This window comes from Eucyclogobius newberryi, unplaced genomic scaffold, assembly GCF_026437365.1.
Source record: "Eucyclogobius newberryi isolate DKJ021-1_F unplaced genomic scaffold, fEucNew1.0.hap1 SCAF_22, whole genome shotgun sequence".
Classification (NCBI taxonomy): domain Eukaryota; kingdom Metazoa; phylum Chordata; class Actinopteri; order Gobiiformes; family Gobiidae; genus Eucyclogobius; species Eucyclogobius newberryi.
In genome coordinates this window covers 17,115,253-17,127,468 of record NW_027315857.1, presented here as the reverse complement: position 1 = coordinate 17,127,468, position 12,216 = coordinate 17,115,253, and the positions used below count along the sequence as shown (strand labels likewise).

At 38.2% G+C, this 12,216-nt stretch overlaps 1 protein-coding gene across 4 annotated transcripts in view; it reads right to left on the bottom strand.

The window, feature by feature from the left end:
• Positions 1-12,216, bottom strand: part of nrxn2b (neurexin 2b) — a 1,099,331-nt gene that overhangs the window by 602,620 nt on the left and 484,495 nt on the right. For 3 of the 4 annotated variants that reach the window (XM_072459234.1, XM_072459237.1, XM_072459236.1), the window contains exon 7: positions 7,055-7,078. The exons of the other annotated variant lie outside the window; for it this stretch is intronic. In XM_072459234.1, coding sequence (XP_072315335.1) covers positions 7,055-7,078 — 24 coding nt within the window. The remainder of the gene's footprint in view (positions 1-7,054; positions 7,079-12,216) is intronic. 4 annotated transcript variants of the gene reach the window in all.

Sequence of the window (12,216 nt, the reverse complement as noted above, 5' to 3'; positions counted from 1 at the left end):
ATGCTGTTTGCTCGGCTTTTAGAACCTGGCTAGCCAGATAAATTTACAACCAGTCGAAGCACTTCATAAACACATATTTTTAAGTAGTCATAGAGAAAGTTTCAACGGAAGTCATCTGGACAATGTCCATACCAGGTTAGCAGGTAAACAAAGACAGGTAGTTTCAGGGGAAACTCCTCCCTGTGGGTAGCATAAAGTCGAGTTTCTCAGACCAGCTCTGGAAATTAAAAATTACTTTCGAATGGAACTCGAAAGATCTTGATTTTTAAAACATTGTCCAGATAACTACTTTTAAAACTATTTCTATGACAGGTCCCTCCAAGTATTTAAATTGTAAGGAACAATAACGATCCACAAATTGAAAAGTTGGTCGAATGCTTTATTATAAATAATAGCTTGAATTTAGCAATAACATCGTATGTGCTAACATATTTAGCTATAGCACGTAGCTCTATTTGACTTTGCATTGTATTATGGGAAGTGTTTTTTGCAGTAGTAACCTCATGTTTTTTGTAACATATAAGACAAGATACCTGACCTTAACTGTAGCATGTTGCTCTATTTGACCCGGCCTTGCATTCTAGGAAAAAGGTTGTTATTTTTTGTCACTGAAGTTGGCTATAAATACATATTATTCGAGCTTTAACATTTAACATTCCACAGCTTGGTATGATAGCCTAGTTCTTCCCAAATCTTCACATATCCTAGTTCCACCTTAGTAACTGCACTCAACAGTAGAATCCACCTCGCCCGAGTGAACTTGTCTCCTTTTTGCCGTACTTCCCTCATAGAAAGGGCAACTCATTTTTATGTCTGTCATTGAAACGTGTCGAGAAATTGGGATTATCAGCGCCCAAGAAATTCAGATTTGAGGGATCTACCATGACAGTACAGGTGGGTGGGGGACTTCTGCTCAACATTGGACCACGTCGTAAAATATAAATGAATTAACAGCAACCTTGCAGACAAGCGCTTTATAGTCTTTGCACAGTTTGGCATTTATTTCTTTTTTTTTCTTCTTCTATAAGGCTTGATTGATTCTGTTTGTTGAGCTCTCAAGGACGTAAACAGCATTGACTAGTAGCCAGACACCTATGAAGTTTGCATTTACAGCGAAAAATAACAGCGTTGTAACATTGTGTTTTTTCTCATGCCCTTTTGAACATCCTCGGTTCAATGAATCATCCAAGTGTTCTGTGCATGCAGCGTAGGAAAGGAAAGGAAAGGAAAGGAAAGGAGAACCGCCCTGAACATTTCTATTTCTATTCATTACGGCACACAGATGGAAGATAATACAAAGCCAAAAATACAATCAGGTTAGCGTTTCTTATCTGAACTGAAGTCATACACAGCGTATATTGCAACGGGAGAATGACCACTAGATGTCCCACTTATATATGTCCCAGACTCTGTAAAAACCCCATTGTGACCCAGTTTGAATAGTGAATCCCCAGTGTCTCTGCTTTAACCAATAGCCTTCTTATATTTCCAACACTGACTATACTTTCAGGGTTATGGGGCACTATAAATACAACATTCAGGGTAAAGCAGATTTGTTATGGGGAATAAGTATTGACATATCAAATATTGATATCTAAATGTGCATAACCTAAAAGCCTGCCCAGCCAAGACTGTTTGTGTCTGCGATTCAGTACAAAGTCTTATTACTGTGGAACCCAGTCTTATCGCCTTTAGTTCAGATGGGACGATGGTGGTGGTTGATTAACCAATAAGAGAAAAGCTCAGTTTGTCTGCATCAAAGCAAACATGGCTGCTTATGTGACGATTGTTAGAGGAATGGTAATAATTGGCGAAAAGCATTAATACTAGAAGGTGAGAAAGGTCAAATAATTACTCTTTTCCACACAATAATTATCCGTGATTGGTTGTTGTGAGCAGACTCCCGGACTGTCCTCCAATCAAACAAAAGGGTAGGAAAGACTGGCTCAACAGGCTATGTAAACTGAAGTATAACAGGCATATATCATGTCCCATAGAATCTCTGAAGTCAGACAAATTAGAACTTATATGCTGACTGTCTTACAATTTATAAAAGTAGAATCGGGGAGGAGCATGGATTTCACATTACATTCTGAGCACCCATCGAAGATATGCTTTAAAACGGGGCCATCTTTTCTTCTATAAGGACATGGAGAGGTATCAAAGCAACAATCCAAAACTCTGTGTCCCCCAATATCCAATACGAAATGAATTTTACACTTTATGGCGTTTGAAGCTATATTCCGCCAAGTTCATAATGTAGCGTTGGTGCAATTTCCCTCGGTGCGCTGTCTCCTCTTCTTCCTAAAATAGATCACGCTTCAAATTCTGTCGCCAAAGGCATCTGTCGCTTTGAGTACCTGACTTCAACATCCTTTGTCAGCAGTTTTGGACTCCTAACGCACCTCGTGATGACGTGCGAACACCTTTGTGAAAGCTAAATCCATGCAGGACAGACGCTTACCGTTAAATTACTCACTTACCCTTGTTGGCACTACATCTGATTACTGTCAAAGAACTCTTACAAGGGGAAACAAGTGTTATACTGTTGGACAAGGTAATAATGTAGAAAGGGCATTAACAATTGCGTCATGGAACATACAAAAAGCAGAAAGCATTTTGGGAGAACATTTTGAATACGGTTGCAGTATGGCTTGGGTCATTTTAAGACATAAATTAAACATAAATTTCAATGTATTTTGGTAGTTTGTGCACAAGATTAAACATAGAAAACCAAATTGAAATGTTCTTTTTGCCAGGTATTTGACATTTTGGGAAAATTGTAACTTTACATTGGCAATTGAAGGAGACCCAACCTATACCATGTAATACTTCAGTAATTATAATATTGTACAGTATAAACTTTGATAGGTGTCTGGCAGCTGTCAACCTTTTTGCTGTTTTCACTTTAAATACTCTAACAACCTTAGATATAAAGAATGCTGAAGAGTCTAGAAAACTTCTTTGACATTTGCGAGACGGACTGGATAAACAAGAAGGGGATTTTTCTTTTTTTTTTTAGTAGTAGTGTTCCATAAAGAATTAATAAGGTTAGAAGGTAAACAAAATCGGTTAGTACTTTTGTAAGTAAGGGGAAAAAGTCAGACACAAAAATGGTTGTTAGTACAGTTACAACAAATATATTAGTTATTAGTAAATTTGGTGTTAGGAAAATGTGAGGATTCTTTAAAATTCCTCTGCAATTTGATCAAATCGGATATTTCAAAGTGGCAAAGGTTTGTTTTTGGTTAAACAAAATGAATCCATCCAGGGTGACGAAAACACGCACACACACACATACACACACACACACACACACACACACACACACACACTTACAAGCCATGCATCTAAATGAGAAAATGGCTAGGATTTTAAAGGGTGTTATGGAGGGAGAATTCCATTAGTTGCAACACAAATGGGCCGATTATTAAGGTACACAAATCAACCGACAGGAATGCATTAAAGCAAGGAGAAATTGTAGCGTAGCACAACAACAAACAAATGGCAAAAAGGAAGCCAATTTGAGCGATGGGAAAGATGGGACACATGGGGCTACGGTGGATGATGATAGCCCCCAAAAAACATGCATGTTTTGGGGGTATGTGTGGTTGAGGTTGGATGGGTCCCATGTCACCAATCACAAATGATGTCAATATGTATGAGAGGTTTTTTTTTTTAAAGAATGTGGAAAAGCGAGAGAAAAGGGTCTTCGCAGGAAATAGAGCAAGAACTGTTGACTTTAAGATTACGCCACAGAATTCAAGATTGGTTCACGTTTTCTATAAAAGTCAAGAATATTTCCTACATTGTCTTAATCTCAAATTGCTCTATTTACCAAGAAAAGTTCCTCTCGTGGCATTTTTCCCTTGGGTTTTAGTGAGATTAGTTGAGGTCATTATTAATTTTAGTAGGTTAATTCTACTCAAATAAACCAAAGAAAATCAAGTAAACACAATTAAAAAACATCAAGGGTTTGGCTAACGTGTTCCATGGCTATTATTGGATATCGTAGGATAATTTATATATGTATGTATATATGTTAGCCAGGATATATACATAATCATATATACTCAATGCTGTCATGAGAAATTAATATAAGTTAGTGTTAGTGAGAGTGAAGACACACAGCGTGGGCTCTCCCAGACGCTCAAGGATACACAGTCCCGTGAGAACAAGGACGCCAGAGTTCAGAGAGGTCTGCAGACTTTGCATGTCAGACAATATTTGATCTCTTTACTTCAATGAAATGCTTGCAGTCTTTGTCACCTTGAATCAAGCAAGTCCAAGGTCTATAGCCGTGTCTGCGCCTTTTTTTTTTTTTTTCACTGTACACAGCGTGGGAAACTAAAACATTATAAGCCACCAACTGATAAGGATGCAAATGTTGTAAATTGTTAAGAATCAGATACTAAACAATGCTAAAACTACAGTATTGAAAAGGCTACTAATATTTTGTGTTGAAAATGTTAGTCTACTGTTTAAAATCTTGGCCTGAAAAAAATAAAAATAATGATAATTAATAATTGATTATAGTGGAACAAGTATATATCCCTAGATATATATAAAAAAATGAGTTTGAAATGTTTGTGAGTTGCTGCACAAACAGCTTAATGTAGAATTGTGGCTATGCTAGGTGGTGAGTGTTTAGCTAAAGGTTAGCGCTGCATGCTAGCAGTATTTATGGCTGCATAAAGTGAAGAGAAGGTCGTACTTTGCTGGTTGTTCGGTGTCAGTTTTTTTTTTTTACATTTAAATGTTTTTTAATTTAAGTATCTTTATCTGGGCCGGCAGGACCCCGTTTCTCTAGCGGGGAGGGACTGCGGTTCTCCGCCTCACATTTGCTAGCCACGTTAGCCCTGTTAGCTTTGTTAAATTGCGATGTGAGCTGTTTTCTCGTCCTCGTTCTTCTCCTTTGGGATTAGGTAGGTCAAACGATGATTTTAAAGCCAAGTTTTGCAGCAGAGGTGTGTGTGCGTCAGCTCAAATCCCCGCCATTAATGGAAGTCAACAATTTTACTTTACAACTTTTAAAAATGTGTGACCTAGTTTTGGAGTTGTTGATTTTCCCTAATTATGAGAAAACTTCCGTCGTATTGGGCCAGCAGCGTGCAGAGTACTTAAGGTCATCTGCTGTGCTGAACGGCTCACTTGCTTCTTGATGTGGTCCGAACAGAATTACAATTTAATACCACAACTCAACACCTGATGCATGAAAATAATGCCTTGCTTGCATTGTATCACCAGGACTGCACTGGATGCCCAGTAGCAGGAGTTTATTGCTTTTGCGGCTTCCAAGTATTTACCTCTCTCTGTTTGCACCTGATATCTCTGCAATTAACATTTTACTACCAGTTTTATTTTATAAGAACTTGTACGAGGAGCCGTAGTATTGTAATTTGTTGTTCAAGGTCCAAGGTGCGGCTTGCACATTAAAACACATATTAAAATTGCTCGGGGAAGTGAGTACAAATACTGTACGTCCCAATCGTAAATAAGACTAAGTCACTAATGGGATCATGCCCTCATTGAGACTGACTTTACAGCCAGGGCTCCAGACACTAAATCCACAGCAGTAAATATTCTCCATTCTCCCTCCGAGTTCATGAATCTCAGGACGGAGGATGGGATAACAGCTCAGCCAATAAAAACCAGCAGGTCAGATAAGAGTTTGACTATTGTAAGGTGTGTATAATACATGAGATGAAGGTCTCTGGGCGCAGCACAGGGAATAAACACCACTTCAGACAGGTTAGTCTGATGGTACCTGAAGCATGGCTCACGTAAACTATACGTCATATTGATGTAATTGTACATCTCAGCATATCAATCACTCAAATACTTTTGCATTGTGGTCTTGGGGCCATTGCTGTTAACTCTCTTTTCCCCCTCACTCTTTTATTGTATGTAAATGTAATGCACATAATGTAATAATGGTTTGTCTTAGAGGAACAGTTGGTAAGATTTATATTTTCAATTTCACAAACCTGGCCTTTCTATGTTGCCAGATATGAGATTGTATTTGTGTATTTATTTGATATGGAGTTACATTACCTACCTAACAGTAACCCATGGTTGACACCCGATGCATTGTTTTAAGTATTATAGCACAACACTTGTCCATAGGGGGCTTTTAAAGGGTTTAGTCAAGACAAGCAGGTTAAAAATTCAACACAAAACTAGACAATTACATGAAACAGAAACAAGCCACATTTCAAACATTACGTGAGCAGCTCTGGCCTGACTTTGACCACAGTTTCCTGCTGAACATGTTGAGTTCAGTCTGTACTTTTAAGTCACATGTTCAAATCAAATATGGACGTGTCTCTATCCGCAGTTATGCTCAGTTGTAATTGTAGTAACTATTTTAAAACCAGAACGAGTGGAAACTACATATTGCAAAGTACTCTGACCCAATGTGGTGTCGTACTGTCTGTTTGAATCTGAAACTCATAAATATTTCACCTATAAGTCCACCTATTTATACAGCTGTAAAGCTAACCCCAAACCTCAGCAATGAAAGGCAGTCTCGAGAAAATAGATCGCATATTGCCCAGACTGGGCTCTGTTTACCTTGTTCTCACTGGAGTCACTGGACTTATGAATGTCTGGGAAAGCAGTGTGTGTCCCCACTGCAGGGAAGAACCAGGAAGGAGCAGGCCAACAAAACTACAGGCTTTCGTTGTTACAAAACGTTGGAAAGATCTTGCATTTTTATTCTTTATTTCTTCATACGGATATTTAAAAAAAAATCAAAAGAAGAGACCAAAAAAAGACAAAGAAACAGAGAAAAACAAAATATTTGGGTCAGACCTCTTAGTTTGAGTTGTTTTCAGTTGCGGTGTGGGTGTGGAAAACGAAAAATGTAATTAAATATAATAAAAGCAATTTACAAAAAAACAGAGGAGGTGGAGTTTCTCAGCTACCTTGGAACTGATGGCGGTTTGTAGATTGAGTAAAGCAAACAGAATAGAACGAGGTAACGGAAAACCCAGGGCAAACCAAAGCATAAGACAATTAGAATGATATCTACCATATAATGCAGTTTGTTTACCATAGCGTGTCCAATGCCTGCGTGCTTTAGGAGGAAAGGGGGGAGGGGGAAAGAAAAAAATATGTAAAGATAAACCTTAAAACTCAAAAATAATCACCTCCCAGAAAAGGCGGAAAAAAGAAAGTAAAAAAAATACAGCTCAAATTGAAGTCGTATTGTTTGAGCATCCAAATAAAGAAATAAAGAAAGCAATTGTTTCTTTTTTGAAGGGTCTTCTATAAGAAAACAGGAAATTATAAAGATAACATTTTGGTTAGTAAGTCGCAGAGTTAATTCAAGATGGCGGACATTCCGTGGATGACATAGTGTTAGTTGTTGAAATTATAACAAAGGGAAATCACCAATGAAAAAGAATCAAATTGGATAAATACGGAAGCATTGTTAGTAGAAGAGACAAGAGTTAGCAAAATCAACTTCCACAAAGGAGTAAGGGATAGGTAGGTACAAGAAAAAGTTCTCTCTCTTTTGTTTTAGTACAGCCAATTCCAATGATGTGATAAAGTAGGAGTGGATTTCTTGTATTGTCTTATTGGACCCTAATTTAGGCCCAAAGTTGTCAGAAGTTTTCATTTGCGAAAGGGTAATTTAATGGCACAATCTGTGTAATATTCGCTGTTGAAGAAAGGCAAAGTTGACACAAATTAGAACAGTGACAAATATTGGAAAAAAAGATGTATTGCATTGAAACGGCAACAACGAAAACACATAGTTATTCCAAATGTTGCGTGGAAGAATGGTACCTGCAATGTAAACAGTGCATAACATATTTGGAGGTTTTGTCATTGGCCACAAAGCAGTAAAATGACACAAAAAAACAGTATGATCTAATGTTAGGAAAAAATGACAAGCATGTTAGCCTATGTCTTTGCCGTTAGCCTCTATATAGCATCTAAGCTAGCAGTAACAGCGCGCAGGAGTCGCTTTTAATAGTGATTGGACAGACAATCGACTCCGGTTATGTCATAGTCACAATTACGCTACATGGAGTTAAAAATTGTCAGTTTTCTAAATAAGTGGTCTAAAAATACGGTCTAAAAACACTATGTAAACATCATGGCGTCCAGCACCTCAGGGAATGACTCATGAGGGATGATTTATGATCGAATTGGAGAACATAATTTACAACAATTTTACAAGTGAGATTAGACTAGACTTTTCAGGGACTATGAATACATTTAAGATTTACCGAACATTTTGCCCGTTTTTCTCCAATTTGGCAATTTTGGTGACGTTTATAATGTCCCTTCCTGGTCTGACATGGCCAGCAAATATGACACAGCGAGAGGTAGTTCCACGACTGTTACTTAGCAACCAGATCGGAAGCAAGGGTCATACAATAATTGACAAATAATTACACCTGATAACATATTTAGCACGGACACAATCCCACCAAACAACATAATAATTAGAAAAACATGAGAATCTGTCATATCAGCCATTCCCAGAGCCTCGCAGCCCTCTTATCAACCTGAAGATCCCTCGGGGCCCCAATTAATAATTTACACTGACAGAATGTAATGTTTTTCCTTTTAAATATAAAAAAAAGCTTAATACAGATTTAAACTACAGAATCTAAACAAAAAGGAAATGAAATGTGTGTTTTTAAGATACATTTTCTTTGATATACTTCTTTTTGTGGATTACCTTTGGGGGGCCCCTGCAGCACACTAGACACGGCTTGTTATTGCTTTTTGACCATCATTGTCCCTCTTATCAACATTTGTATAGTTTTCAAACCTTTACAGCAATATAAAATAAATGTTTGGTGTCTAAATTGCCCGGGTTACGTCGCTGGAGCTCTCGGTGTAGATTCGGGGAAACACTGACCAAAAATTGTTCACTTTGAAATTGGAAATTGCGTTAAAACAATCATGTCACATACATAGCATCTTCCTATAACTAATACAAGCTGACAAAATGGAGTTTCATTGACAGAATATAACAAAGCAGCTTGAATTTTTTACTTCCTCAAGAGAATTGTAAATCCAAATGTTTTAACAGCGTCAAAAATGAGAGAAAAAGGGGTCGTTATTTATTCATTTTTCGAATCCTCCGCCTCGAACAGCCTCCTGGAAGAGAAAGAAACCGCGCTCAATGCAGTCATTACAAATATTTTTAGCAAGCGCCGCATGCTCACAGCCCTGGGGACACAAGAATCTAATTTAAGTCCGGAGATACGGCCCGCGTCATACATGTTCCTGTCAATTCAATTCACCACAACATTGACTCACGCGGCCATGAGTTCCCCATATTCTCCAACACGCATCTAATAAGGCTGTAATGTCTTAATTTACTCAAGCTTTTGTCCCCATCTGGATTTGTTGTCTCGCATTAAGGGTCCGCTGGCAGCCGGCAGTGACAGCAGTAAAGATTAAATTCAGAGACGTGTCCCGAGAATTCCCCGCGGGACGTGTGGACATCTAGAGGACATCTAATACAGCCATTGGAAAAGGCTCAGGTTCGGCGGCGCATGTGGATTTGACAGAGAAGTATAGACAAACTGACTGACGGTTAGTATTGGTCGGTGTAAAGCCGCGTTGTAAACATGTGGAGGTGTCGGCCGTTGGGATCCTGCAAAGTAAAATGTGAATTAAAATGCTGAAATTGTAGCGACGTTATAGGTGAACGACATTTTAGTGTGTGCATTCAAAACACACACAGCTCTACCGTACATATTGAAACACTGGTAATTGCAGAAAACGTGTAACACAGACACATTTTAAGGTAAAAAAAAAATTGGAAACATATGTGCATTAATTATTAGTAAAAAAACATAATATATTTTGCCAATAATATAGGACATGTTATGATTTGACATATCAAACAGCATTTTTGTGATACTTTTTTAAAACCCTATGATAGTTTTATTATGTAAGGGTATATATACCAGAGTATTACAAAAATGCTCATTTGATTGCTATTCATATTTGGAATAGCTTTTTATAAAGTGCAATGAACTTTAAATATTTGCATATTTTAAACTATAACAAGTTTCATAGTGCTATGTTAATCATAAAAATAATTGCTATATTGTAAAAGCCTAAGTGTTTAGGTACAGTATAATTGCAGATGGCGAACTATTGAATTGCCAGCTAGATTACTGTATCTTTACTGTATAGCTTTGTGTGGGAGTCCAGGTGCCAAAAGGAAACGCAGTATGCTAAACTAATTGGGGAATACATAGTGTTGTTACCATCGTTGTACTTTATCTGATGCTTCGTTTTCAACCCATAAGTATAGTCAAAGATGAGATGTAATTTAGATTCAGTCACGCTATGCTCCATTCCAGCTCTCAAAGCGAACACACACACACACAGAACTCTGCAAAATATTGTGTTTTTTTTTAGACCCAAATCAAAAGTGACAATGACCATCGACATACACTGCCTGTCCAGAAAAGAAAATCCAGAAAGTTCTCTCCTCCTGTTGGACAACTGCTGCAGGTGATGATCTTTAAGCTGCAACACGGTATTTAAACCCGACTGATGCAGTGAGTGGCTCTCATTTCTGAAACAACCATGAGGAAAGACGAATCCCGTGGTCATGGAAGAGATGTTAGTATGTTTGAGAAGGGTCAAATCCTTGGCATCGAGCAGAGAAAACATCTAAAGGAGAAGCAGAAACTAATGTACTGCAGATACATGCCCCTTTTATCTGCGGTGACTTTTGTTTTGGACAGTGTATAATTAAGTTGATTTCCGAATTAGTTTTTGTTGTACCATCTGTCCCTTGACGCAGCAGCTTTTATTATCTGGTGGAAAACTCATCAACATAATTCTGATGATTGTTTAGATTGCTCCATAATGTGAAAAAACAGAACAAAACATTGGTTTGGGAACACTTTTTAACAGAACGTTTGGATTAGAGGTCCAGGATAAACTTATCTGCCAGTTCCTCATCTCAGCCATTAGCAGTGTAGAGACTCAACTGTTCTGTCCTTCAAGTGACAGAACAGCTTTGTATGATAAAAGTTCAAGCATTATTAGACGTTTTGGGCCGACATCTTCCAGTAAAAAGACTTATAGTTTGAATCTCGACTCCGACATTTACTGCATGTCCTCCCTTCTCTCTCATCCCCCATTTCACCCTTTCCTCTTCTGTCTAATAAAGCCTACGGGCCAAAACATCTTTAAATACATACTCTAGAATACAATGTATGATACTTCACAATGTTTAATTTGGTATTTCATAGTACAAAACATTTTTTACATTTGTCTGCGTGCCACAGCCTTTTACTCAGGCCTGCAACGTTGTGGAATCATTTTATGACCACATCAAAATACAGGACAATGCGCTAAGTGATGCTGCTATAAGAAAGGCCTTTAAATTGATACGTATGAATGCAGATTCAGACAATCTGAAGAATGACTCCGTACCATTGGACTAAAAGCTCTCAACCGTCCAAGTTAGAGCTCCGTTGTTAGGACCAACCATGCAGAAAATTAAACTTTTGTCCTATTTTTGTCATCCCACTCCTGTCAAAGAACTCCACTACAATCTCAGTATTAAAACAAATTCTTCCCAAACGGTTTCACTCAAAAACACAACATTTTAGCCAAACAATATTTTAACAATTTGCAAATTTAGAAATCCAGCAGCAGATCTACCCCCAAGTTCTGGAGGCTGGTACGCTCGCCCTTTCGTGTAGCGCAGTAGTTATAACTCAAAGCCGCAACACGAGGATCCCCCGCTGCGAAAGCTCCATTCCGTTCTCTGTAATTGACCCGTGTGGGAAAATCAAGCAATTTTGCTGATGGCAGACGGAACGTGAGCCATGTAAACAAACCGCCCAGACAAACTTTGGACTGGATCCGCCTCAATCGCCCCATAGAGCGCGGAAATGTCTTACATGAGAGGATGTTAAAGGCGAAACGGGGACATTAAGTTGTGGAGCTGCTTATTAAGAAACTAACAAGATGTGATTTGCGGTTCAATTGATGTTTGTTTGCGACTAGAGGTGATGAAGAAGATCTGAGATACCAAGAAGCTAAAATAAGCTGTAGTGCAAAACGAATCCTGTTTACATCTCATGCCCTTAAATTACTAAATGTAGTTACTTTTCCTGCTCCAAATTTGCCATTACAACTAGTCGCAATTGTCCTTCAAGACTTATCTTTCTAAAAAATAAAAGCTTCTTCCCATCTCCACCGCTGCAGCAGTCA